The sequence below is a fragment of the Oryzias latipes genome, chromosome 24 (assembly GCF_002234675.1).
Source record: "Oryzias latipes chromosome 24, ASM223467v1".
Lineage (NCBI taxonomy): Eukaryota > Metazoa > Chordata > Actinopteri > Beloniformes > Adrianichthyidae > Oryzias > Oryzias latipes.
In genome coordinates this window covers 22,113,106-22,140,539 of record NC_019882.2, presented here as the reverse complement: position 1 = coordinate 22,140,539, position 27,434 = coordinate 22,113,106, and the positions used below count along the sequence as shown (strand labels likewise).

At 43.1% G+C, this 27,434-nt stretch overlaps 1 protein-coding gene across 3 annotated transcripts; it reads left to right on the top strand.

The window, feature by feature from the left end:
* The first annotated feature begins 248 nt into the window (after window positions 1–248).
* LOC101164272 (centrosomal protein of 170 kDa protein B) lies at window positions 249–27,434 on the top strand. 3 transcript variants are annotated; one of them, XM_011492084.2, is made up of 19 exons: window positions 249–443; window positions 3,875–4,011; window positions 4,761–4,850; window positions 5,966–6,044; window positions 6,295–6,353; window positions 6,475–6,592; window positions 7,772–7,873; window positions 10,215–10,727; window positions 12,565–13,610; window positions 13,854–14,030; window positions 14,150–14,264; window positions 14,456–16,174; window positions 16,644–16,884; window positions 16,961–17,123; window positions 19,253–19,390; window positions 20,068–20,156; window positions 22,260–22,353; window positions 22,433–22,484; window positions 24,166–27,434. In XM_011492084.2, the coding sequence occupies exons 2-19, from the start codon at window positions 3,907–3,909 to the stop codon at window positions 24,339–24,341; spliced, it is 5,076 nt and encodes a 1,691-aa protein (XP_011490386.1). In that variant the 5' UTR covers window positions 249–443; window positions 3,875–3,906; the 3' UTR covers window positions 24,342–27,434. The 3 variants fall into 3 exon arrangements, with proteins under 3 accessions (XP_011490386.1, XP_011490385.1, XP_011490387.1); XM_011492083.2 differs by having other exon boundaries at window positions 12,562–13,610; XM_011492085.2 differs by lacking the exon at window positions 19,253–19,390 and having other exon boundaries at window positions 12,562–13,610.

Here is a 27,434-nt window from a genome sequence, read left to right as displayed (position 1 = left end):
TGAACAGCAGTAGCATGGAGGCTTCATGTGAAATGTCTCATCAGTAACCGATGCTTCATAATTGGACAGTTTGATGGCACACAAGTGTGATTGACTTGGAGTAACATTAAGTTGTTTAGGTGTTCCCTGTATTTTTTGGGCAGTATAGGCCATGGTACACACCCAAGAAAGGTGGTTTTCCAATAATTTGCCCCTGCGCTTTTATTCTGAAATTCTCTGCGACTCCTTCCTGATTGGTGGCCTTGAGCGTGGTGCGTGCTTGTTGACGCAGCGGGTGGCCTGGAAGACTCAGCATTGTAGCAGCGGCAGCATCACGGAACCGATCCGCTTCCCGAGTCCGGTCCTGCGGGAACCGCTGATGCTCTGTCCGCGCAGCAGCGTGTCCGTCCAGCCTCACAGCGGTGGAGAATCGTGGAGGAGCACCTGCAGCATCTGAGGGGGAGGTAAGAGGAGGAGGAGGAGAGGATGAAGGCAGGGCGTGGGGGACTCACTGAGCATCAATCTGCTCCTCTGTCTGCGGCTGCAGGCCGCTCCTCCCCGGGCCAGTATCCGCTGATGGATGCTGCTGCTGATCCCCTGCATCCTGGCGTCCATGCGCGTGCATGAGAGTGTGTCCGGGCGCGGTCGGCTTGAGGTGGTCATGATGATGCCGGGGATGTGCGGGACAGATGCTGCATGTGGGACTCATGCATTTATTTAGCTTCAGGGCTGCAGATTTTCCGATAAAACTGCGTGAAAGCACGCGCCGGTTTTCACGCACGTTTTCAGAGAGGCAGGAGAGACCAGGAGCCCGCCAGTCCGTCCGGCCCCCAGCCGTCTGTCATGTTGCTGTGCGCGGGTTTGAGGAACATGGTGTGATCAGAGCATGAGCTGCTTTTTTCCTCTAGCTATCCTCGTGAGTCATGCAGGTGACCCCAGCATCATGGCCACAAAAACGGAACAGATCCCCGCTGCTTCACCTCACCTGCTCCACCTCCTCCATCTTTGCAGCCCCTCTGGAGCCCATCCTTGTTTTGTCTTTGAAACATCTCACCAGTTTCTCAGCTAGAAAGCAAAACATCTTCCATCAGCTGCTTTGAGGTAGATCTACTTGGAGCTTCTGTGTCTGATGCGATGAGAGCAACAGAGGCAACGCTGCCGCCTCATTCTGCATGTTAGAGGCAGAGATCTGACCCTGAATTTTTCTGGAATGACCTAACGTCATGATAGCTGGCTTCAGTGGCTTTCATACATACCCCACCATGTCTTCTGGGTGAGGCTGTAAAGTGAACAGCGTCCCTTCATTCTCATGGACCAGAGGAGAGGAGAGGGTGACGTAGGAAGACCCCAAACCATCCAGATGTTTCATGGTTCATGCATTCTATTAGAAAGTTACACCACTTAGAGAACTGATCTTATTTATCTGTTCGTGTGATAATTGTTTGGTACAAATAGCTTTTGTAAAACAAATTGGTCAAAAAGGTCATATATTTAATTTTGTATCAGATGATGTGAAAATGTCATTTCTCCAAACCAGCCTCTTTAGGAAACAAAGGTATAAGAAAATGACAACAAACCCTTAAACTGCCTGCTTGATTAGTAAAAAACCAGGTAAGACAACAAGATTGGCTCATAAACCTAGACTTGTAGCAAATTCACAACTGTTTCATCTCTTCATAAATGACTTCAGCGTCTCAGTTTATCTCATAGAAACATCAAGACATCTCTGAGAAAAGCTAGCAAATGTCTGGATCGTTTGGAACATGCAAAAGTGTGTTAAGAGGCAAATATTATCATTTAATTCCTGAATGTAATTAATTTGTAATTCTCTCCAGCATCATCCTCAGACACACAAAGGAAACGTTTACAAAGAACCAGCAGGAATAGAGCGGTAGTTTACGATTTTTATGAAGGTACAGTTGAACAAAAAAGGGATTTTAACATTACAAGGTGAAAATAGAGAAAACGGACACTAGGAACCAGAAAAGTGGATTAGGAAGCAAAGATAAACACAGATGTATCTGAAAGTGAAAAAGTGATGTGGTAAAGCACCTCTTCCTTTTCCAACTCTTTGTTTACTCACGTTTATACAGGAGGATCTGTGGCATGATGGGAGATTTGACCACATTAGGACTTTTAGAATTAAGTTGGGAAACAGGTTGGGGAGGTTTTAAATTGTGTTTAGTTCCTAGGAACAAGAAGAAATAGTAAGAAAATATTGTACCAGGTGAGCATATTGCTTAGGAGTGCAAAGAAGGATCACAGCACAAAACACTTGCTAGAGTTCCAAATATGAAAAAAAAAATATTGCTTAATTGCTTTAAAAATATCTGGGCTCCAATTGTATGTTTTGGAAATTTCCTTTTGTAGGTTTTGTGTGTTTTCCTTTTTTATTTTCCTTATTTTTATTTTTTGTTTTTTGTTTATGGCTTTAAGTTGAGTCATGGCATGTGAACGTTACATCTTCTTCCTTGAAATGTTTAAGTCCATGTGCCAAGACACAACTTCAAGACAATGTCCCCGCATGAATGAGAATCTTCACTGACATGTTTATTTAAGGTGTGTGGGGGTGAAACAATTCATTTTAAGGATTAGATTCATGTCATAAACTGTGGTGGATGCTCTGATTTATAGTCGATTGTTGGTTTATTTTGAATGATCAGATTCTCTGAGCTAAAGTGGATCCAGATCATCTTCATCCAAACTTCCAGCAGTCAGACTCAGACAGAAATTCCTGCTACTGAACAGTGAAGTTTTCCAGATTCTTGGATTTCTTCCAGATCATCAGGTGGAAATGAAATCTGTGTCCAAACAAACAAGTAAACTAGAATGAATGTCAAATCCATTCACATGTTAGTTTCCTAAAGTTCACCACTGTTGTTTTTCCACATCCAAAGAATCCAAAGGGAACATTCTTAGAACATTCTAGACACTGGATGCTCACATGACTTTATTCAAGTCTGTCCACACTTTGATGGACTGATCCGTGTTTGATGACATCACATGTGTTGATGGCTGTGATAATGACTCAATGAAAAACTTGCCTCAGACAGATTGATGTGGTTGGACTGTAGGAATACATTTCGATTCATCGATTAAGTCAATTAATCGTTACAACCTAATAGTCTCATTGTAAACTTCCTATCTTGTATTATTTGTTTTCCAGTGACAAAGATTGTTCATCAGTTGATTGTGACCAGTGCTCTGCATTCACACCGATTTTGACCCTTTAATCCCATTTTTTCCACTTTGTATCCCATAATACCACCTTCCTTTCTCCTTCCACTGTCTATCCATTATTTTACCTTTCACAATATTTTTTACTTCTTTTTGCTGAGCTGCACACAGGAGTTTTCATCTGCTCTTTCATTTCCCTTAAGTCCACCATGTTCCAGCACCCACAAAAATGCAAATACAATACCTGCTGATTATGTTAAATATGTCTGTTCCATTCCTAGTAAAACATCCGGTCCACATTCTGAATCACCACTTTTGATACTGGATAACGAGGAACTAGATTTCTAAGTGATTATAAACCCAGTCAAGGTCAGACTGATCTTTTAGACGTGTGGGGAGGGGCTGGTAAAAACCAGTCATTACAGTCAGGATGAGTGCAGATGGTTCAGGTGTGTCACCAGTCCCCGCCTCCAATCTTGTGCACCTCTGGAGAAAAAACACCTGCAGGTAAAGGCCAGAGGACAGCAGTGGCAGAGACAACCAGAAGATGGAGACAAAGGGACAGAAACCTGACAAGCCATGACAGAAGCAGAGTGTTTGAGGACGTTTTCAGTCATTACACTCAAGTGCTGTTTCTCAGAGACGCTGGGGCTTCTTATTCGAGGCAACTGCCAAGATTTGAAGGATCTCTCTCTGTGTCTCTGGATCTATTTCCCAGGATGCTCTGGGGCTCCCCACTGTATTGTGAAGATGAGTGTGACATCATGGTTCCTGGTGAGCAGCTCAGGTACTCGGCACCGCCTCCCTCGAGAAATGATCTTTGTGGGCCGAGAGGACTGTGAGCTCATGTTACAGGTGAGGTTTCTGCCATGACAGGGGTTCAGTGCACAGGTGAGCATCTGGAACAGGTCAACCAGCCTATAGCCACAAGGCCACGGGAAAACAGCAAGGACAAAATGTCGCACATCAGTCATGTCATTTCCAAAGACAAGTATCCACAGAAGTTCAGTAAAAATGCAGCCTTTTCCTCTGAAAGCAACACGACGAAGACTGGCTAACAGTTTATGTGACAAACCAGAAACAAAATGACCTTCCTTCATACTTCTGGTGTAGTTCAGAGATCGCAAGTGGGCACTGGGCCCTCGGTCAGAACCTTGTGGTTCTGAAGGGACCTGCTAGCCAGTCTGCCAGTACTTGGAGGTGTCTGACTGAAGCAACGATTAGACTTCAGAATCTATTTTACATTCTTGTGTAGTTTTTTGTTTTTGACTCTGAACCTCCAGAGGTGCAGGTTTGCCTCCATTTTCAGCTTCACAGCAGGAGCATTCCTACAGAACCATGTGGGATTCAGCCATTTTTGGATTGGCTGAGACAAATATTTCCACCAATTTGTCTGCCAACCTGGTTGTGACATCACTCTACTGTGTGTGCATCCATGTAATCCTAAACTCAACCAGGAAAAAAAAGAAAACTTATCAGCAGGGCTGTCCTCAGAACATTAGAAAACCCCAGTGAGTGTTTAGAAGGCACTGAATGAGTCCACTCTCACCCGGATCCCTGTGCTGCTGTGGTTTGCTGATGGGAGGCTGCGTCTGTGTCCACAGTCACGCAGCGTGGACAAGCAGCATGCTGTCCTCAACTACAACCCAGCGACTGACGAACATCTGGTGAAGGACCTGGGCAGCCTGAACGGGGTGAGGAGCCAACTCAGAGACAAGAACATGACGTTCTGGGGCAGCCTGAATCAGCACATCACAATCAACACAGAAACATTGAAAGAGAAAGGCTGAAACACATGAGAGTGTGAAATTACTTCCACCCAGTGAGCAGCAAAAGGCTGTGTTCCCTTGTTTATCGTGGGAGATACGTTCCACAATAACCTGTGATAGGTGAAACCTGCCAAAAAGGATTACCGATGTTTTAAGGCTGTACAACTCCTCACTACACACTTTATCCACTTTTATCAGACAAACGTGAACATTTTCACATGTTTCTCTCTTGTTTAAACTCTCAAAATTCAAACTTCATAGAAAAAGAAGTCCAGTATTATAAAAAGAAACCAAAATATCTGCTGGCCATCAAAGATTTATTTAACTCTGTTAAGATGCAAGAGAGACGCGGCATGGTAGAGATTGACTGAAAAGATCAACAGCCAATCAGGATGCAGAACACAAGGCGCTGTAGAAGCAGAGACAAACAAAAGGCGTACAAAACTGCACTGTAAATAATCTGCAAAACAGTGACCTGCGTGCAGCGAGGTAACACTGTACACAGTTCTGCCGTTTGGTGGTTACACACCTTCCCATCCAACATGGATGGATGAATCCTAGGGTCACTCACTGAAGACCTATGAAGCTGGGTGTTAGCTCCCCAGTCCCAACTCCCCTAAATATCATGTTATTGATCACTGATGATTCTACAACCACTTGTCCATCAGAAGGCCATGCCCATCTTTGACTGCTTTCAAAGCAAAAATATGTATAAAAGAATAGAGTTTAATACAATTCTAATTTAGTTCAGTAATCTTCTATATTAAATGTGAATATTGGTGGTGAAAGGTGTCTTAGCTCTGTTTTAAAATGAATGAATACTAATTTGATTGCGTAACAGCCCACTTAGTGGTTTCTCCAGCAGGTAGACTGATGGAGTAAGTGGGAAAAGAAAGGATGTCTTGTTCCTTTTTGTTCTTAAAAACAAACAAATACATATTTACAATTCTTCTTTGATTTGAAAATCAGCCACACGTAAGTGGACTTTCATGAAGAAGTCTAGAGTTAACATGTAAACACATGTACATTATTTTCTCCAGACGTTTGTGAACGACCTGCGGATCCCTGACCAGACCTACATCACCCTCAAACAGTCCGACATCATCCGCTTCGGATACGATATCCTTCAGTTCCACACATGCTGTGTGTGTGGAAATTAGCAGACCGTTTTCCAGCGCTCCTGATAGTTGAGAGTGGTGGTTGGGAAGAAGGCCAGAGGTTTTTGATCAGATGCTGATGGTGAAATCTAGGGTTAGGGGTATCATATTCATAAAGCTGAATTTTTAGGTTAGTTTTAGGTTAGGTTTCCTAGGCTGTGTGTGAGTGTGTGTTTGTAAGGATTCAGTAATTTCCTGAGCTACCCCCCCACATTCTCATGTCTACGTACTGGAGAAGAGCCAACACAAAGTCCCAGAGGAGGCCCTGAAGGTCAGTGTGTGTGCATGTGCGAGTGTCAATGTGAGTCTTTGTTTTTGTGTGTTCCAAAATCTGGTTGTGTGTTTATGCTTGTGTGTGCACGTCCAACCCGGTGGTGTGTTTGTTGTTGCAGCATGAAAAGTATAGCAGTCAGCTGCACATGAGTCTGACGGCTGTGGAGGAGAAAAAGAGGGAGGATCAGGAGCAGATCCGTGGTGAGCGGACGCAGAGCTCCAAAAGCCTGACACAAGGTAAAAAAATGTGCCAACATTAAGATGAAGTTGGCTTGGAGCACACGCACCTGTTTGCCTTGTTTCCTACTGCCTCATGCATTTTGTACTTTTGAATCTCAGCTGATTATTAGATAACTTTTAAAATAAAAATTCAACCAATTTTTGAAACTGACATTCTGACATTTTGATCTAAAGTATTGACCAGGAACCGCTCTCTGACCCATCTCTGGAGGTGGACTTGGTTCGTTTCCAATCGGACTGAGCTTCAGTTCCCTCTGAGGTTCCTCAGTCTGAATCCAATCCGTCCTCGGAGCGGAACAACTGAACCAAAACGGCCACCGTAGCCGACGTTAACAGAGTAGAAATGAAGGAAGCAATGAGCCACAAACAAATGTAAAGCAACGATTGTCAAGTTATCAAACAGAAACATTAAAATGTTTATTTTAACCCAGCTGGAAACACTTCAAACATGCTTTTCTGTGTCTCGTTAAGTGTGCTGCTGCTGTGATGTCACCCTAAAAGCCACCTTGTAGTTTCTTAACAGAATTCTCTTTACACTCACTGGAATGTGGTCAAATGAATGGAGGCTGATTTAAACAACTTTGAAGGTGACACACATCACGTCTCCCTGTTTCCCATAATCTATATGTCATGAACACTTATCAGCGTACCTTCATACCTGACGTCTCCTCATCACTGCAGTAGCCAGCATCCTCTGAGTTAAAGCTCACACGGCACGTCTCCTAGCCAGTTACAGCCTTGCAGCATGAACCGCCGTTCCAAAGTAACAAGTAAAAGTGTTGTTCTCCACGTTCAAAACTGGCCATGGAAATATAAAGTTTTAAGAAGTTAACTGTCCCCATAAGAATTGTGAAGTGCAGCACGTCCGTCTTTCTCTTGTTATTTGGACTCGCCTTCAGAGTTCCTGGCCAATGACTAAAGAGATCTTTGGTCACGTGGTTTTGTTTACCAGCTTTGGTCCATAACAGAGTGGTCTGCCTGATGCCAGACCAAATGCAACGTTCATGACTTGATCCGGAATAAAGGATTTTTTTCAGTCTGAATTCACCCTAAATCTCCAGCCTTAGTGTACACAGAAACCAGGTGGCCGTCTATAAGGGGGCTGGAACTCCATATTTCCTGGAAAATATTTTAACACCGTTCAATAGTGTATTTATGTGTGTGTCTCTGTGGCAGAGGCTCCTGTGAGTCGGCCCACTCCTCTGTACGGTCAGCCATCCTGGTGGGGGGAGGAGGACTATGGGAGTAAAGTTCAGAGCAGCGAAGAGCCTCTTCCAGGTAAGCAGTTTTTTTTTCTGATACACAAACAAATGTTAAAAACTTGACTGTTTTATCTGTGAGATCATCAAACAAGTTCTTCATCCTACATAAGTTTCCTGGAAGTGAAGAGTCGTACCTGTAACAGTAGCACAAAGTGCAGATAAAGCAGTCAGAAATGTAGAAACGTAACCTTTAGGGATCATACAGAAAAACAGGACTCGATTTCTTACATGTCTGTGTGCATAAAAATATCTACCATCCAGCACAAATCAAGTCGCACATAATTGGCTAAACAGCTTGTTTGTTAACTAGACAAAATAATCCAGTTCATTTGCTGATGATGGTTGTCATTCATCCAGGTCATGTTGTCTTGAAGTTGAGTCGTGGTTATTCAGACTAAACTTTAAGACTACAGTTTATTTTTGCACATTTGCCTTTCTTAAGGCATGCACATGCACCACTATGGGTCAACCCAACATTACCCTGTACGGGGTATTTTGCCAATAGAGGAGCTCAGGTGTGTCTTGCTGTTGCTTTGAGGCTCGTGCAGCCACCTCATGAAAATGGAACATACGGTTGTCATGCATGCAGTGAGTTTGTCATGAAGCATTTGTAAGGTAAGTTACATGCACTTATGACGCATGGGGGATGCTGTCATGGGATGCCCTTCAATCAGCATTCCAATGAGGTGTGTGAACAGGCATTGTAATACACATGGGGTGTGCACATGGTACGTAAGTACATGTTAGAATCTCAGATTGTCTAATTTCCTAATTCCTAACGCTGAGCACAGAGATGGTCAAAGTGCACACATTTTGTGTGAACAAGCTTCCTGTGCAGTGTGTGGGTTTTTTTTTGGGTGGGGGTGGGGTGGTGTTAAAAAAAGAAGAATCTGTGTGTCTGTAATCTGTATCTTACTTATCCTTACATCAGGGATGTCCAAACTTTTTACAAAGAGCTTCAGTGAAGTGAGAATGTGTGACGACCAACCATTCGGCCTGACATTTCTAAAACCCTTATGATAACGTTAAATGCAAATGAATCAATTTTATAACAATTCTATAGCAACAGGATACGTTTTGTTTCTTCACATGGAACTGAATGCATTTTTACCAAAATGACTGTGAATTTTGTATTTAAAAACCAGAAGTAAATTAAGAAGAAGTCTGTCTGTAGGAAAAAATAAACAGCGTGAAATTTGGGTTCACATCAAATGTTACATATTAAGTACATTAAATGCTCATGGTAAACTTCTAAATTCAAATCATGATCAAGAAATAAATGGTTATCTTATTCAAACGTACAAACCAGAGACTCAATGTTTTAGATTTCACTAAGAAATGTTCAAATTCTCTACTTGTCCGGAAGGCTCCTGCTTTCAACTTTCCTTTTTATTTTTGACATTTTAAAAAATGAACAGGAAAGGTGTGACAGCAGGGTCCAGTAACAGCGTCGGCACAGGTTTACAGGTGCCTTAGGTGTTGTTTAAATGTTCACTTCAACCTCTTGCCTGCAGAAGAAAATATGCATGAACATTTTCGTCTTACCGGTTGGTCAGCAATCCTAAAATGTCCTACAGGGCACTCAGGTGGCCCGTACAGATTTGCTTATTCTTCACCTGCAGACAGCCCATACCTACCCATAAGGGCAGTTGTGACTGAGGCTTAAAATTTGTACAATTAATGTTTCTGGCAGAAAACGCATTTAGCTGGTGGGATTAGACGTGTATAGATTCATATTTTCATGGAATATGATTTACCAAACAGTAAACCAGGATTGCAGCTGTTTCTGGGCCTGTATTTTGCACCTCTGAAAGAAAGGTTCAAACTGAACCAACTTTATTGACAAACATCTTCTAGAAAGATGTCAGAGTACCGGTAACTAAAAGTGTGCCAGAGTGTCTCTCTAAGCAGTCTCTACTTATACTCTATTCTCCACTCTCCCCTGCTTCAACATACACATTCTATAGCACTCCTAAAGTGTATATGTCCTTGGTTGAACTAAAAAATGTTGTGTTTACATCAAGAAATTAATAATTTCCTGTCAGTATTAATGTTCATTGACAGGAAACATATCTATGATCTAAATAGAGAACAAGAAGAACAGGGACATGGTTTTCTGTGTGGGTGCTTTGTGGAAAGTGTTAAACAAATGTTTAACATGAAGTCCTCATCAATTCAAAAACAGCACAAAAATGGAGATGATTGTGTGTCATAGTTTGATGAGCATGGGGTTGCAATGATGATTTTTTTAAAAGTGGTTTATTTTTTCTGCTTCTGGATGCCACCTATCTCAGGAACTTAATATTTTCTCGCTCATATATACATTCATCCAGTATTGTGTGTGTGTTTTTTGTCAGATGTGCAGAAAAGCACCCCATCTGTGGATCCAGGCCTGTCCGGATCTCTCTCAGATGCACAGCCAGACTCCCTGTTTCCTTCATACAACTGTGAGCCCAGCTACTTTGAGATCCCCACCAAGGATTTTCAGCATCCTAAATCCATGGGGGTGGAGCTCCACGAAATCCCCACTAAGGACACGGACACACTCCTGACCCTGCCCTCCACTCCTAGCCCCACCCCTCCTGTTGTCCAGAGTCATGCGTCCTTCACTATTGAGTTTGATGACTGCACCCCTGGAAAGATTAAGATCAAAGACCATGTCACTAAGTTCTCCACCCGGCAGCGGAGGCAACAGGCTTCACTCACCAAGAACAGCATCACCCGTGCACCTGCAGAGATGATGTCAGCAGAGAACAAAGTGGCTGATTGGCTAGTTCACAGCGATGTCAGTATGATCAAAAAGATAGCTCCAAGCGAAGATGTTTATAGCACCAAAAGTGATCTTGCTGTGAACATCAAGATGCTCAAAGGTAAGAGATACCTTAGAGCCTCATCTCTTTTTTCAGGGGGGTGGGGGGAATTCAAAAACTTTTTTTAATGTTTTCTACACATTCCTACATCCTACCATCTGTATTTATCTGGGCTAGGGACCGGATAAATACAGATGGTTTTTGTCAGGAAAGGCATCCGACGTCAAATCTTTGCCAAATAAAATATGTGAATCAGACCTTTGATATCCATACCAAATCGGTCAAGGTTACCACTTACATGGGTGCTGTTCACCAACAGGGTGCTGGTAGAAACTCGACTCAGTTGGTCAAAGAAGGAGAGGAGGAAGGTCCGTTGGTAGGAAGACATATGAGGAAAGTCATGAGAGTTGGACCGAGAGAAGGGACTTTGAATGTTGGAACTATGACAGAAAAAAGGTAGAGAGTTAGTTGACGATGCAGAGGAAGAAGGTAGACATACTGTGTGTCCAGGAGACCAAGTGGAAAGGTAGCAAGGCCAGAAGTTTAGGAGCAACATTCAAGTTGTTCTGTCATGGTGGAGATGGGAAGAGAAAAGGAGGAGGAGTTAACTTAAAGGAGGAGTTTGTCAGGAGTATTGAAACGGTAAAAAGAGTGTCAGATAGAAACGGAAGGTGTGATGTTTAATGTTGTTAGTGGGTTTGCCCCCACAGGTAGGATGTAACTGGGGGAGAAGGAGAAAGTTGGACCTTGATGAAGTGACGATGAGCATCCCTAGAAGTGATAGAGTAGTCATTGGTGCAGATTTCAATAGACATGTTGGTACAGGAAACGGAGGTGATGAGGAGGTGATAAGCAGGTTTGGTATCCAGGAGAGGAACATAGAACAGATGATGGTTGGTTTTGAAAGACAGATAGAAATGGTTGTAGTGAATATGTTCTTTGAGAAGAGGCAGGAACACTGGGTGACCTATAAGAGTGGAGGTAGAAGCACACAGATAGACTACATCTGGTGTGACCTGAAGGAGATCAATGACTACAAAGTAGTGGTATAGAGTGTTAACAGACAGTATAGGATGATGGTGTGTAGGATGACTCTGGTGATGAAGAGGATACAAAAAAGGGCAAATACAAAGAAGAGGACATTCTGGTGGAAGCTGAAAAAAGAAGAAGAAGCAGTGGAAACAGACTCTGGGTATTCAGGAGGTACTCCCAGATGACTGGATAACTACAGATGATGAGATCAGGGAGACAGGTATGTGTGTACTTGGTGGTAGAATGAGGAGGTGCAGGAGTGTATATGGAGTAAGAGGCTAGCTAAGAAGAAGAGGGACACTGAGAGGACTGAGGAGAGTAACCAGGAGTACAGGGAGATGCAGCGTAAGGTGAAAGTAGAGGGGTCAAAGGCCAAACAAGGGGCTCATGATGACTTGTATGTTAAATGTTGGGTACTAAAGAGGGAGAGACTGACCTATGCAGATTAGCAAGACAGAGAGACTAAGATGGGAAGGACATGCAGCAGGTTAGGGTGATTAAGGATAGGGATGGTGATGTATTGACAGGTGTTAGTAGTGTCTGGGAAAGATGGAAAGAATACTTTGAAGAGTTGATGAATGAACTCTTGGACATAATAATACATGATATTATTCGTGTGGATTTCAATTTTCTCTTCTATGCTGTGTGCTAATAAATAAAAGTTAATCAAACTTTTCTTATGTCTACTATCAGATTTATTCATTTTTAAACTTTGGTCCAACAACTTCCAGTTCAGAGAAAAAAGAAACCCTGTACAATATTAACTCTGTACCATGATTAGACTCTCAGATGCTCAATCCTGCTTGACTAAGTGTTTTAGACTAGCACAATGTTGCATAGGACTGATGGTTTGTGCTGTTAGCAGGTCACCACCATGAAGATGGAACTCAGAGCGATTCAGAGGATCCAGTTTCCAAAGACAGAAGTAAATCTTTTCCTACTGTCCAACCAGAGCAGTCAGAGAGGTCACAACAAACTATCCAGTCAGGTCCACTTGCTGCTCCAGCAGAGGAGCTCCACCAGCTCCTGCAGTATTCTCCACCTACACCAGCCCCAGCATCACAGGTGGCTTCCAAGCCACTGTCCCAAAGTCCTCCTCAGCCTCCATCCCCTACAGAGATGACTAAACAAGCCCTCCCTGACCATCTCTCTCAGCAGGCCTTCATCATTGAGTTTTTTGATGACAATCCACGGAAGAAGCGTTCACAGTCCTTCACTCACAACCCTGCTAACACTGACTCTTACTCTACACTCAAGACAAAACTGGAACGAAGGAAAGGTGGGGAGAGGCCAGCATCAGTGCATGGTCAAGTCTACCCCACCCAGCAGGTAACCGTTCCTCTAAAGGGCCAAGGTCATGGAGGTCCCCAGAGGTCTAGCTCTCTTAAGAGGGAGAAGACCGAGGGGGAGGGTGCTTCGTCAGCTTCCACTCCTCGGTCTACATCAGGAATCATTATAAGGCCCTTTGGCAGCATTGGTAAGAAATCAAAACTCTCCCAGGAATTTTCTGCAGAAATCCTAAAAGACTCTGGTGAGAAAGACATTTCTCCTACCAGAGACCATATGTCACCCCCTCCAAAGTCTGCACCTGCCGAGATGGTTACTCCACATTATACACGGATGACATTTCCACAAGAACCTCCAGCTCCGTCTTCAGTTTCCTACCCCACATCCCCATCACAGCCTCTAGAAGTGCTAAAGCCCCCATCCTGCCCTGTTAGCAGAATTGACTTTTCAGGCCACATATCTGAACACCCCATGTCCTCTGGTGTCTGTAAAGGAGATCCCAAAGATTCCCAGAGGATTGTGAAGCATGAGGAAGATGACAATCTGAGTGACGCTGGGACATACACCATTGAAACTGAATCCCAGGATAAAGATGTAGAGGAGGCTCGCAACATGATTGACCAGGTAAACCACAAGCCTCTATTAGGGTCGTGGATGAGCTGCTTGTTTGTGTCTCAGTGTGGTTTTATTTATATGCAGTCTGTCAGTTGCTGAGATCTTTTGTCCTGATCACATTTCTTTACTAAAATAAATGCAAAAGTCAAGAAAAGTTTTTTCCTTACATATTTGTAGCTATGTTAAAAGCCTGTTAAAGTACATGAATGTAACCTTTGAAGTCTTGTTGTCTCTTGCTGTCCCCACCAACAGGTGTTTGGTGTCCTTGATTCTCCAGAGTACAGTGGTTCTTCACCTGGGGTCTACAGACCCGTTATAAGCGACCACAAGGATGAGCCAGATAACTTGCCCTGTGTTGATAGATCCGCGGAGTCTTTACATAACTTTTTTCATGTTCCAACCGTTTCCCCCGCAGCAGCCCACATAGAGGTAAACTGAATAAGATTTGGCATTAAAGCTGCAAGTTGCGGTCCTGTTTTGTAGAGAATGGATGTTTTTGTTCTTTACTAGTTTTTGCTGGGGGAAGTTCACCATATTTCTGTCCTCAGGTTCCTGTTCGTTCAACGGATCTGGAGGAACCAAAGTGGGTTTCCCACTGGGCCAGTTTAGCTGACAGCTGTGTTGACAGTGGTTCCACTCTGCATCAAGAGGGATGTCTAGAAGGTGGCCTGTTGCTCATATTAACCTGTGATGAATGCCTGCTTGATTATTCACCAACATTAATTGCTTGGGATAGGATTTGAAGAAAACGTCATTCATCCATTTTTAACCGGGCTCTGCAAATTGTGTCTTTACAAGAGGTTGGGTTAAAATATTGCTGACTTAAACCAATGGACCAATGTCTTGTTTTATAGATTTGCACTACATGAGCCACTCAATGGGAAACTTCAGCTACGATAACTCTGACCTGGAGTTGAGCCACAGCGGCAGGACAAGACGACTGCTCCCTCAGGTGCCTCCAGAGAAGCTGGATTGCATCACACCGACCATCTCGATTCGACACGAAGCTCACCTAATCCAGACACCTTCAGACAGAGCTTCTGCTCCAACCCACACACAGGACTCCAATCAGTGCCTGTCTGTTCAGGATGATGTTGACCCTGACAGTCTTAGTGATGCAAGTCGCTCTGATGATGGACGAGTTCTGGAGAAAGCAAAGAACAATCAGGTCAGGAATGAAAATATACCCCTCTGTACAACAGGCCTTCAATTTAAACTCGATAAGAAAGTGCCTCCCTTCAACAAGTCCACTTGTTTTTATATTGGTTCTGATGACTATCCAAGCAAACCGGATAAGGCGCTAGTACAGACTGAAAGAGTTCGAGAAATCTCAGCAAAAGCTCCCCCTACAACAGTTCTGGTCCGCCACCTGAGTGAACATGAAACCAAGAGGGAAGGTATCAAGGCCAACAGCTCTGCTCCAAACCTCCAAACACAAGATAAGGATGCCACCTCTGCTAGGGACGGTTGTATTTCCTGCTTTGTTCGGCAAGAGAGTTTCACTAAAGACCAGACCAGGGACACAGTGCAGATAAAAAAACTTCCCCACATCTCTAGTCAGCCATCTATCAGAGACATGGAGCAGAAACAAGAAGATATGCATGACAGCCAGTTCTTTTTTCAGGAGCCTGCATGTACTCTGTCCATGCTAGAGACAAAAATGTCCTCATCTGGTTCTGGTCGGAGCTCAAAAAAGGGGGGTTCCTCTAGCCAAGTGGACAATTCTCTTTCAGGGGAATCCGATATGGACTCGGCAAGCACAGTGAGCCAGGTCAGTGGTCAAAATGCTCCAGTCAGCTCCTCTTCTAAAAAACGTGCAGCTATTAGCATTCTCCAGAAAGAAAAGTCCTCTTCCAGCAACTCCATCCAAGTCAAGGGCCGGCAGCCCAGTGCTCGAGAACGGCTTTCTGAGAAACGTCGTAACCAGACAACACATGATGCACAAGGTAAAGCCGATGCAGGAATGCGATTGCAGATGCGCCGCAGTGCAGGTAACTGTGGCTCTTTGGATCTAACAAAGCATGGTGTGCTTTCAAACTCAAACGATTCATCTTCGTCAAATCTGGAAAAGCAGGGCCCATCCACTCGCACCAAGAAAAATGTTGCTCCTAGTCAGAAGGAAGACAATGGAAAAACACCAAAGACAGCGACTCAACAAGTTCTAACAAGATCCAACAGCCTTTCGGCTCCAAGGCCAACTCGAGCTTCCATGTTGCGACGTGCACGCCTGGGTGAGGCCTCAGACAACGAGGGTACTGAAACTGACCGGGCCTCCCAGAGTTCTGACCAAACTCCTGCACCAGCCAAAGGTTCTGCTGAAGGGAAAAAGCTGTCCAGGTTGGACATCTTAGCCATGCCTAGGAAGAGAACTGGTTCTTTCACAGGTCCTAGTGACACAGAGTCTTCCTTCACCAGTCGTTCTGGATTCTCTAGTCGCAACGTGGAAACTGCTGCCTCGAGCAGGAAGATTTCAGTGGTTGATTCCCGCCAGTCTGCTAGTAGAGGGTCCAGAGGTCCAGTAAAGCAGCCACTGACCCGAACCCGTTCAACTGGTGCAAAATACTCTAGCAGTGGTGAGCAATGACTTTCTTTTTGTCTACAAAAGTTTGATAGAATTACCAGATGTCTGCTTTTCTTCTTGAAAAATCTCTCGTCTTGATGTGGATTTATCTTCCTCAGCTTTTGTGACTTCACTTTTTGAAGTTCGAAGGCGAGAAATTACTCAGCGAGTACCTGGTCATGTTTCTAAATGTTGCTTTAGAAACTTTTCTGTGATAACATTACCCAACAGCCACTCTCAGTGGCTCATTGGTCAGACTCAAGTGAAGATTATTGATGTTTGAATGGACATTTATATAAACAAATAAATGTGAACCAGCCGTCTTCTCCGGGTCCTGTCTCTGAAACAGTTCTATAAAAGTATTATTGATTGCCAAATGCCCTTTTTGGGCAGTGTTTTTTCCCCCAGTCACCAACTTGCCTCAACACATCAGTCTCATGCTTTGGGTGCATTGACATTACAATAATTTCTAATGACTACAGGTACGCGTCGAAGACAGAAGGGCTCAGACTTCTCTTCTTCTGAGGAAGAGTACGATGCAAACCCTGGCACATTTAAATCCAAACGTTCCTCAAATTTGACCACCTCAGTCCAGACTCCTCACAGCCAGCGGACTGCTGCCACCAGATCCAAGTCTGTGTCCTTGGAGACAGAAGAAGATGATGACCAAAATGATGCTGATCCATACCAGAACTGGTCTACACATAGTGCAGAGATTGCAAAGTAAGATCCGTGCAGCTTGCTGCCTGGTAATGGAAGTCAAACCTGCCCATTCACACTTTTACCCTTTCTGCTTCAGACTTAGTCAGGATCTAGCCAAAGATTTGGCCATTCTGGCAAAGGAAATTCATGATGTTGCTGGAGACGGGGAGCCTCTGAGTCCTGAAGGGGGCACCACCACCTCTACCAGTTTGTTGCCACACACCAACACACCGGACTCCACCATTTCTGCCAGGGACGAGGTGGGTACTGGAGAAACTTACATAAATCATATGAACTTTTTTGAAAACTGGGAACACAGATGTACTGTTTTCATAACTAGCCCTTCGGCCTGTTCTCCTGCTTAAGTCTATAGTTCTGCTTTAATCCGAGGACAATGACTGCACATTGGGTTTTCAGCTCTGTAGAACTGTGTTGTACAAGAGTTGAAAAACCCATATGCAATCATTGGAACTTGCTATTTTAAAGGCTATGGCACTGGCTGCTAAAAAATAAAAGGAAGTGAAAGAAGACCTAGAAGCAGAAAACAGGAAAGTACAGTATGTGCCAACTTTGTTCATCTTGTTCAGTAACCTGAGATAAAAGGTTACTCTTTGTATGAACTAGCAATGGCTGGCTGCTGTAGTGATGTGAGTGATACAGAAAGGGTTTGAAAACCAACTTTGGTAAAGTTTTTTTGCAGTTAATGTTATCAAATGATTAACTTGACAGGAGATAGAAATAATCCTGTACAATGTCTCCTATTCTTACATTATTTCGGACATGTAACTACACTGGGTAAAATCTAAATATTTCCAAATCTCATCATAATTTTCATTTAGTCAAAGACTGATTCCAGTCTGGAAATGAGTAGTCACTCTCTGCTTATCGTTTTCGTGACTTGATATATCTTATGTTCAAAAAACTCTATATTGATCCTGCCTCAAGATCTTTTTCTTGTTGCTTAACTTATTTTTGATTGAACTTGTGCACTTTTAACCAGTTAGAATTCTTTCTTTAAAAAAAAATTGGATAACAATTGGAGAATCCTTATTAAAGTCTAACAAAATCCAACTATACAGCAGCTGTGATGATCAGTACACTTTAAGCTGCAGCCAGTTGTGTTCCCAGTTTAGATGCACCAGCTGCACCTTTGTAAATGCTCTTGTGTATGGTCTGTGCTTTAGCTCTCATTTCTCTGTCCTGCAAATGCCATTTGTTCCAAAACCTCTGCAGGTTACAACCATCTTAGTTGTAACATGTGGTTGGTCACCCTATCATTGATCCATGACTGTGCTTGATTGTTTTGAAGTTCAAGCAATTCTTATTCAGTTTCTCATTGATTGATTTGTGTGAGACATCATTACCACAAACCACTGAGGTGTCAAAGCTCACCTTAGCTGTTATCAGTAAACAAAGTTCTGCCCCAGAAATGTCAATGGACCCTAACCCCACTGAACTGATTCATGTTGTGGTTTAACAACATGGTAAATGATGACTGGGTTGAAATTTCAGTCTCTCGTTACAGTTTGTCTGCACTAAAATAATCCAACACCAGTATTTGAGATCCACTGAGCAGTTCATTTAAAGAGGACTACTGATTATAGCGAGAAGGAGGGTCTAACATGACATCCCTCTCTCAATGGGGTTCATCATCTAAGTTGAAGCCCATTGAGACAACTATGTTGTAAAATTGGACTATAGAAATAAAATTGAATTGAATTCCTCTGAATTTGTATTGCTGGGACATTTCTAGCCCTCTTCTCCATTTTTTACTACCCGACATGATAAAGGAAAGCTGTTCATTAAACTGGAGTAACAACTAATCTATCAATGTTCGCTGGTGTCCAGCCCTTGTTGTCAAGGCTTACAGTCCTGCATGTTTTCCTGCGTCCTGATCACAGTCTGGGTTTAATGACCCCCATCTTCAGGTATCTTCAGGACTGATTGAATGAATCAACTTTGACCTGGAAACCCTGTTATGACTCAGTAACTCGCCCTCATGTAACTAGGTTAATGGTTGAAGGGGGTATTACAAGGGTAGGGGTGGTCAGAAACCAGGAAGCCAGAGATCAGTGATTGCTCTCTCAGTGGTTTGGGTGCTAATGACTCTGTTGGTCTTTCACCATCAATGAACATGTTTTGCAGATTGGTATGATTAATGAGGCTGTGAGTGTGAGGTTCCCCTGCACACCCCCACACCTTCCTGTGACTATGGTGATTTATCTCAGAAAAGGTGAAATGCACTGGTGCCCCCCAGCTCTGCAGTGACACGCCCACCTGCCGCATGCCTTCACAGTGCACAGCCTTCACCCACCAGCACCTGGCTGGTTTGCAGTCATCGTTCCAGGGTTGGATCACAGGAGCCAGACTCCCTCTGTTCTCTTTCCAGCTGGTCCAGCATATCCCTGAGGCCACTTTAAACCACCAGAGGCCTCCCCCAGGTCCTGCTGAGGTCTTGGACCTGGACGCAAATATGAATGAGCCAGAACCCACTTCTAAGCAGTGGCAGCCGTGGAGCCACAATGAGGTTGCTGTCTTGTTCTACTGAGGCCCGTTTCACACTGCAGTTCAGAGGGATTCAGCATGATCTTCTCTCCAGAACATTTCAGGGTGTATCTGCTTTATTTTCCCAAAGTCCATCCTCCATGTGCGCATTAGTGTGATTTCAGTCCTCTGTCTAAATAGTTTTAGTTCAGCTCAGCTGAATTATGTTAAAGTATTTAACATATATACCTGCCAAGGTGGAGCTTCTCTGACAAAAAAATCAACAAAACAGTTTTGGATGCAGAACAATAAATACCTACTTGTAGAAGGAAAAGGGGAGCCCAATGCATTATGGGGCATTAAAAGTACCATTGATACTAAAGGTAAAGTTGTAAGGGCGTGTGTTCTACAGCTAGACAACAGAGCTTGTAATGCAGTCATCTGCTGTTGTCTTCCACATGATGGTATTCCAGCCTCTCCCGATTGTACCTTTGCATTTTTCTAATCAAATGAATTTATCACATTTGCTAAATGACACAATCAGATGTGACATACTTTTTCTTAAAATAATTATTAAACATAAAAAAATCCACAGAAGTAAACAAAGACCGCTTGGCGATGATAGCCAAGTCTCCTGAGCTCACAATGACTGCAGTGCGTTCGGAATGGTTGCTGATGAAGAAGCTCATCTTCCTTTTTTTGTGTGTGAATAACTTCCAGGTGATGCTGGACAACGTGATGCTGAACCCCGTGTCTCAGCTCTCCCAGGCCATCCGGGAAAACACTGAACAACTGGCAGAAAAAATGAAGTAAGACCAAGTTTTATCAGCTGAGTATTCTTACAGAGCCAAAACAGATCTAATGTTCATCCATAGAGCTAGAGAAAGCAATGGTCACTTGATTTTGTCATTCTATGGATAGTCGCAGCCTTTATCAAAACAGGAGTATTGTGTCCTCTTAGTGTTAAATTCTGTGGTTACTTTGCCAGCACTACACACTTCATAAAAAGAAAATGCAACCACAAACAGGAGAGAACAGGTGGAGGAAGGTTTGAGATGTGACCAAAGAATGTCATCAAGATTGAAAGTAAAGGTGTAGAAGACTGTGGTGAGAGCATCCATGTTGTTCTCTGATGCAGAGACAGGAGGCAGAGCTGGAGGTGGCAGAGATGAAGATGTTGAGGTTCTCTTTGGGAGAAACCAGGATGGATCAGGAAAGAATCCATCAGAGGAACAGATCATGGTAGATGTTCTAGAGATAAATGCAGGGAAGCAGATGGAGATGATTGGACACTTTCAGAGGAGGAACAGTGATGATGTTGGAAAAGGGATGCTGAGGTTGGAGCTAGCAGGAAAAAGACCAAAGAGGAGGTTCATGGATGTAGAGGAGGAGGACATGAGGGTGGTTGGTGGGTGGGAGTGAGTGAGCAGAAGAGAGAATAAAGTTGAGGCGGATGATTCTCTGTGGTTCCCCCAAAAAGGGCAAAACAGAAGATTCTGGTTTCAAAGTACAATAATGAAAAACAGAAAAAAAATAAAAAAAATAATAGATGCTTCTTTTTAATCAGAACTGTTGCTGCAACTTGGCCAGAAAACTGTGTGAAATAAGTCATTACGTAAAACTGCTTTTCCAACTGTGAGGAAAAGGATATTTTGAATCATAAATGAAACTGATTGCTACACATTGAAATTCCAAGACACATGCTTACAGTCTAGATAACTGCAGTCAATTTGCAAGGAATAATGGCCAATGAAGCTTCTCATTGGACGGTTACTTCTGTGGAGTGCTTTAATTTCTGATAATGCACACTTTGTCTGCCATTAATCCGCTTAGACCATGGTCACTAACAAAAGAAATACATTGTTTTTAGTACTTTATTCCTGTTCGGTGTATAGCTTTTTCACAAAAAGCAGACTATTTGTTACATTGTTACTGGGTAACACAACAACGCACCGCTTAGCCGGCCCAGCCGGCACCAACCTCGACTGCAGTGGCAAAGGAAAGCGATATCTATGCTGGTTGTCACGACGGGTTAAATAAAGCATCAGTTCAGAGAGAAAGTTCACCTTTTACTGCTTGTTTTTGTCCAAATGATGAAGCTAAAGAACATTTATGCTATGTGACCGGAACTTCTTTTATAGGTGTGTTATCACTGTGGATTATCACTTTCTAATGCACACTCAGCAGACAATCAGAATGGAGTATTCACCCGGACCATGGTATAATGAAATAGTTAAACACCCATTCTGATGAAAATTGAGTTTTTAGTGTTTTCAATTCTGATGCATCCACCTGGAGACAAATAGATCCCTGAAGGTCTTTGTTTTCTTCATCGGAGCTGGAATCTGGATCTAAACTGGACGACTGGATAGATCTAAAATTACTCGCCAATTTTGTTGCACTGCTAATGTTGACTTGGGCTTGTGAGGGACTGTGAGAGGGAGTGTTAACAAATGGGTGACGGGAAATGGGGGCGGGTTTACTCCAAGCCAATAGTCCTGCCCACAACTCAGAGGTAAATTACTAATGAACTTCATGTCGCTCTGCAGAAACTAGGTCCTAAATCCAGCACAGGTTCTTTGATTCAGGCTAAAAACAGAAGAAAACGGAAAACCCTGTGGTTCAAATTATGACTCAAACATGTGAAAAACTGGCTCAATGGTCTTTTCAATGCAGTCTAAGGCAACTGTTTAATAAATAGTCATTTGGAAGCATTCATTGATATTTCAGATTCAGGTTTCTTACTGGATCAACAGTTTAATCCAGTAAAGAAAAGAAAAGATCAGGACATCAAATTTCTAATCTCTGATGTGTTTGGATTAGAAATTCAAACCTAAAACACCTGTATGTCTCTGGACTTGTGACTTGTTCAGCGATATTTTCTTTTTTATGTGGCGATCTGCTTGTCTCAGAGTTTTGTTCCAGAACAAGGCAGACGTCTGGGAGGAAATCGAGGCCAAGATCAGCGCTGAGAGTGAAGTTCCTTTATTGAGAACATCGAACAAGGTTGACCCACAGCGCAGCAACTTCCAATGAAAGCTTAAATGTGAGCTGCTCTCAGTGTTTTTGTTCTTTTCTTTTGCAGGAAATCATTTCCATTTTGACAGAGCTCAGAAGAGTGCAGGGACAGCTTGCAGGTAATTTTGGATTTGTTGTTTGTTGTACCTCCACTTGGCGTTTATTAATCTGTCTTCAGAGATGCATTTGTTTCTGTATTTCTGTACTTAAGCTTTAATGATGACAAAGCACCAAATTAGTGACTTTTAAGGGATCTTTTAGTCATTTGCAAAAAAGGAAATGAACCAGAAGTGAACCACTTCATCAGTTGTTTTCACGACACCACTGCACGGTGGTGGCCCCTGATTAAAGTCCAGGCTGTTACCTTGCTGTGTGGAGTTTGCATGTTCTCCTCATACATGCGCAGCATACAGCAACCAGGTGACCCCAAAAGGAATGAAGCAGGTGTTGGAAAATGGATAGATTGATGAACATATGGATTCATTATTTTTTTTACCATCGGTGCTCTTTGTCAGTGACATGTGGTGACACAAGATGAAAGAGAAAAGAGACTGTGCTGTTTTGTTGTATCTAATCTTGTTAAAAATACCATCCATATATTTTCTAAACCCCTATTTTTCCCTTTCGTGGTCACGGGGCTGCTGGAGCCTATCCTGGCCACTTGCAGGCGAAGACAGGAGACACCCTGGACAAGTCACCAGTCTATCGCAGGGGCACAATCACACAGCCATGCACTCTCACACTCACACTCACACCTATGGACAATTTAGATTAACCAATTAACCTATGAAGCATGTTTTTGGACGGTGGGAGGAAGCCAGAGAACATGCAAACTCCACACAGAAAGGTCCCCCATTGATGTTCTGGTTTAGGCCCTCCAGATGGGACTTGAACCGGGGCCTTCTTGCTGTGAGGCAAGAGCGCTAACCACTGCACCTCTGTGCAGCCCAGTTAAATGTATATTGAAAGTATTTCTCATAATGCATTTCAATCAGTCACTATTGAGTCTGTCACTTCTTTCCTCAACTGTTTCGAGCTGTTTCGTGTGGAAAAGGCTCCCATGAGGGGCCTGTGATTTACTGTTTTAGGGGAAGCATACTGTGAAAAACGTCGGCGCTCTACTCTCAGCACTCCGTTGGTTTTATGTCAGAATTAGCTTGATTGCACTGTCCGGTTTGTTTGCTTGCAGTGCTCTCTTCTCAGACATGAAAAGCTTAGTCAGGAATCTGTACACCATTCTCTAGCCTCACAAGGCTACAGTTCTGCTGTGAGCGCCCAACAGAGATGTTATAATTATTAACAATTGTCAACAATTGTTAACAATTATAACAACAATACATTGGAACCCGTTAGCCATTGGTCTTTTATGGGCAAAACATCAGCAGTAGGACTGTTCAGATGGTGACAAAATTAGAGAATGTGACAACAGAGGGGTCTAATCTGAAGCTGAAGATGAGCATCTGTTGGATTCGTCGCCAATAAACCACTGAAGTTGATATCTATATGTTAGTGATGTAAACAAGTCTCACAGCGGACAGAAGAACGCTAGCTTATTAACAGTGGTAGATGGAAAACAAAGATAGTGTTCTAAAATCAGTATAAAAGATATCAGGGGATCCCAGGATCCTTATGTTCCTCCTGCTGAAGTTGATTTGAAAAAAAAGGGTTAGAAAGGTGTTTCTTCTGACTGTCTATGTGTCGTCTGAATGACGGCACATTACTGATTTGATGTTCCGAGCTACTTTTTTTCCCCAAAAAGGGTGGTCACTTGAGAGTGTTGTCTTTCTGTTCCTGTTGCAGTCATCAACACCATTGTGGAGCCGGGTGGTGGTCTTCAGACTGCGGCAGCCAAAACATCCCCTGTTCCTCAGACTCGTCCGTCCTCAAAGCAGATAAAACCCACCCATCGAACCCAAACGCCCAACGCCAGTGAAAGTACCAAGCGACCATCCCGTGGGCCAGAGGCGTACCGTTAGACGGCCTGAGTTGGCTCCTGTAGCACCTCTGGGCAGAAAGTGTGCATCTTCACTGCCAGAAGCCACAGATCAGATAGGGCAGAGCTTTACAGAAGGAGTTTGGATCGGGTCAAATAAGAAACTTCCTCTGAGCGGCTCTTTGCCTCTAGCTCCCCATCATCTGTCTGCAGCTGGCTGTTGATGCGAGTTTCACGAAGGACAGTGGGGTGCACAGCCTCTGTCAGAGATCCTCTTCTGGACCTGGGAGTTCTCCAGCACAAATAGAGTCATCAGTGTTTCCTTGTTTTTCCGTACGGTACAGTGCTCACTGCTTTCACATGCGTTTTTGTCCCTGGTGTTGAACTTCACTGTTTTATCAAGGTTCTGCAGGGTTTTTGCCTTTAAGGTTTTGTTTCTGAGGTTTCTGTGTGCTGGACTGTGGGCCAAACCTGAGCTTCAGCACAGCTTTCCGGTCTGGCGCTACAGATGCACCGAAACGGGTGAAAAGCATCATCCTAAAGATTCAGTAGGTCAGAACAATGTAGAGCTGCTTACATGTCGCACAAGTTCCACAGAACACCTGACAGACCAGCAGAGGTTCATGCAACAGTGTTACATGAACTGTAGTATGATAGTGCACAAGTAACGTTATGTTTTAATGATGTTTGGATGCATTTAAACCAATGATTGATTGTGCCATCACAACACTAAATGTATATATAAACAGAAAGTCCAACTTTTCTGCCAGCAGTAAGGAGTCGTGCAACAACTGAATGAGCAGCGCTGCTTGGGCCTTCAACTCCATTTACTGTGAAGCTGCAGCAGCGGAATGTGATTGTTGCTGCTGTAAAGTGTCTCTTTTGTCAGTATCGTGCTGGTCTGTGAACATGCTGAATGACTCCAGAAACACTAAAGAGTGATGAACAAAGCTCTCTGAATGCAGCAGTAATGTTGAACTTCTTGAGTTTGTACACAAACTGTATTCACCCACTGTTAAAAAACAGAGATGGTGTGTCTAATCAGGACTCTGATATACCTGAGAGACATCAATGTAGTAAAGGCTGACTGTCCTGTTGGTTATAGAGTGTTCAGATCTGCTCAGATGCAGTGTTGTGATGTGCTAGCTACAGATGGAAAGATCTACAGTCCTCTAGTCACTTTATTTAGAAACTCAGTCCCACACTGACTACAGACATGTCTTCTGTCCAACAGGAATATGTTCCAGATGACCAATAATCCACAATCCGCTCATGAAACAGGACAAACCCAAAACATTTCCTTAACTCTCAGCAGAGAAGCACAGGATCCAACTATGGTTTGGTGTAAACTCTTCCCATTAATGGCGCAGTGTGACCTGCAGTGTCTACTGTCCCCCAGAGGAGAGCAAACCCTGAAAAAAAGGCCTTCAGTTCCAAATCATGTCAACAGAAGTAAATCATCCACTCACACTTTAAGACTGAGTTGATGTAAAACCTTAGTTTCACTGGAGTTTTAGTGGAGTTTCAAAGAAAACTAGTCAAGTTTGCCCTTTTGAGGAAGTCCCCCACGAAGTGATGTGACAGAAGCTCTTGTAGAATGTGTTCCCCTGTTTGTGGTGAAGTCTGTGTCGTTGGTCATTTATGTTGGAGCAGATGAGACCGTTAATAGTGTTGGGCGGATGAAATGGAAGAGGAGCATGCTCAGGAAGTTCACATCAGGTTGGTTTAGAGAATGGTGGTCAGGTCCTGTTTACCAGAGGAAAAGCTCCTAAACATGATATCTCACCATGACCGCTGACATGTGGCACTTTTCTGTGTCTTCAGAACAGTATTTTTCTGTTTTAGGTCAATTTGATTGTTTCACTGGCATGATGTCATCCAGTGACTCACAGGAAACAAAAAGTGCTTTCAGACTGGTGTGAGATCAGTGCTTTTCTCCCATCCTGAGCTTTGTTTTTTTTTGCAAAGATATGTACTGTTTAATAGAAATGAAGTGACAAATATGAGTGGCTTATTTGCCACTGTAGGCATCTGTTCTGTTTGTGAAAACAGTAGGTGTAAAAAACCCAAAGTTCAGAATTTGTATTTGGGGTGTTTTTTCATTTTTCTGAAGGGTCACATGGATGATCATCAGAGGCTCCAGTCCTGTTGACCAACAGTGACCAGTGAACCCTCTGCGGGTTGCGATGTGCTCTGCAAACACGGAACACTTCAAACCTTCTGTCTCCAGATTTATTATTTGTCTTGTAAACACAAAAATAATTGAGAAGGCTTTGCAATAGATGACAACAATCTTAGTATGTTCAGAAGATTTTGAGGTAAAACTGAAAAAAATCTTTCAATTTCAGAGCTTTGAGTTTTAAATGATCAACTTCGACGGTTTTCCTTATTTTGAGCGTAAAATCCAAATTCCACATTAAAACATATAGAGCGATTGGCTGAAATTGTTTTAATTGTTTGAGTTTGAGACCTAAAATATTCCTGCAGTGATTAAACAAATCCAGAATTCTTTTCTTTTCTACTGGCAGGTTTTATGCTACTTGATTAAAACCAGTTTTTCTGTATTTAGAAGTATTTGATCTTTTTGAAGAGGCCCCATGGTCTTCAGTGAAATGCGTGTGACAGACGTGGAGCCGTCAAACTGAACCCTGTGCTTTCATCTAGCAGACATCCAGACGTCGTGTTAAACTTTATTATCTCTGAAGAATACAAAGAAAACTGAATGAGACTTTCTGCAAAGATGTTGGCTGCAGTGGCAGGAGATGTTAGATTGTCTTTGTGTTTCTGTGTGGTTAGCTTCAGGCAGCTGACACTCCATGGCTGGATCACCAACTGTGCACTTTATTATTTAACTTGCGTTTTTTGAGAATGTACTGATTTATCAGCACAACTCCAACCAGAGTGATCATGGCTGATGTGATGTATCTACTGCTGCTATGATCATTTCACATTTGCATTGCAGTGCATGGAGCTGTGAACAAACAAGCTGAATAAACAAAGCAGACGGTTTTCTTTTGGATCCTATTTATTGATTTGTGCTGATTTAAATGCTTTTCAACTGTCATGTGTTCTTCATCAAAGGTTTGTATCATCCTGTCATTTATAATAAACTAAATTCATGCATAATGATGAAAAA

Bases quoted from the DNA above. Each gene is read 5' to 3' on its own strand.
- LOC101164272 (XM_011492083.2), top strand. From the start codon at position 3,907: ATGAGTGTGACATCATGGTTCCTGGTGAGCAGCTCAGGTACTCGGCAC. The intron at 4,012-4,760 runs GTGAGGTTTCTG...CTGTGTCCACAG, and splicing joins ACTGTGAGCTCATGTTACAG to TCACGCAGCGTGGACAAGCA. The intron at 4,851-5,965 runs GTGAGGAGCCAA...TATTTTCTCCAG, and splicing joins ACCTGGGCAGCCTGAACGGG to ACGTTTGTGAACGACCTGCG.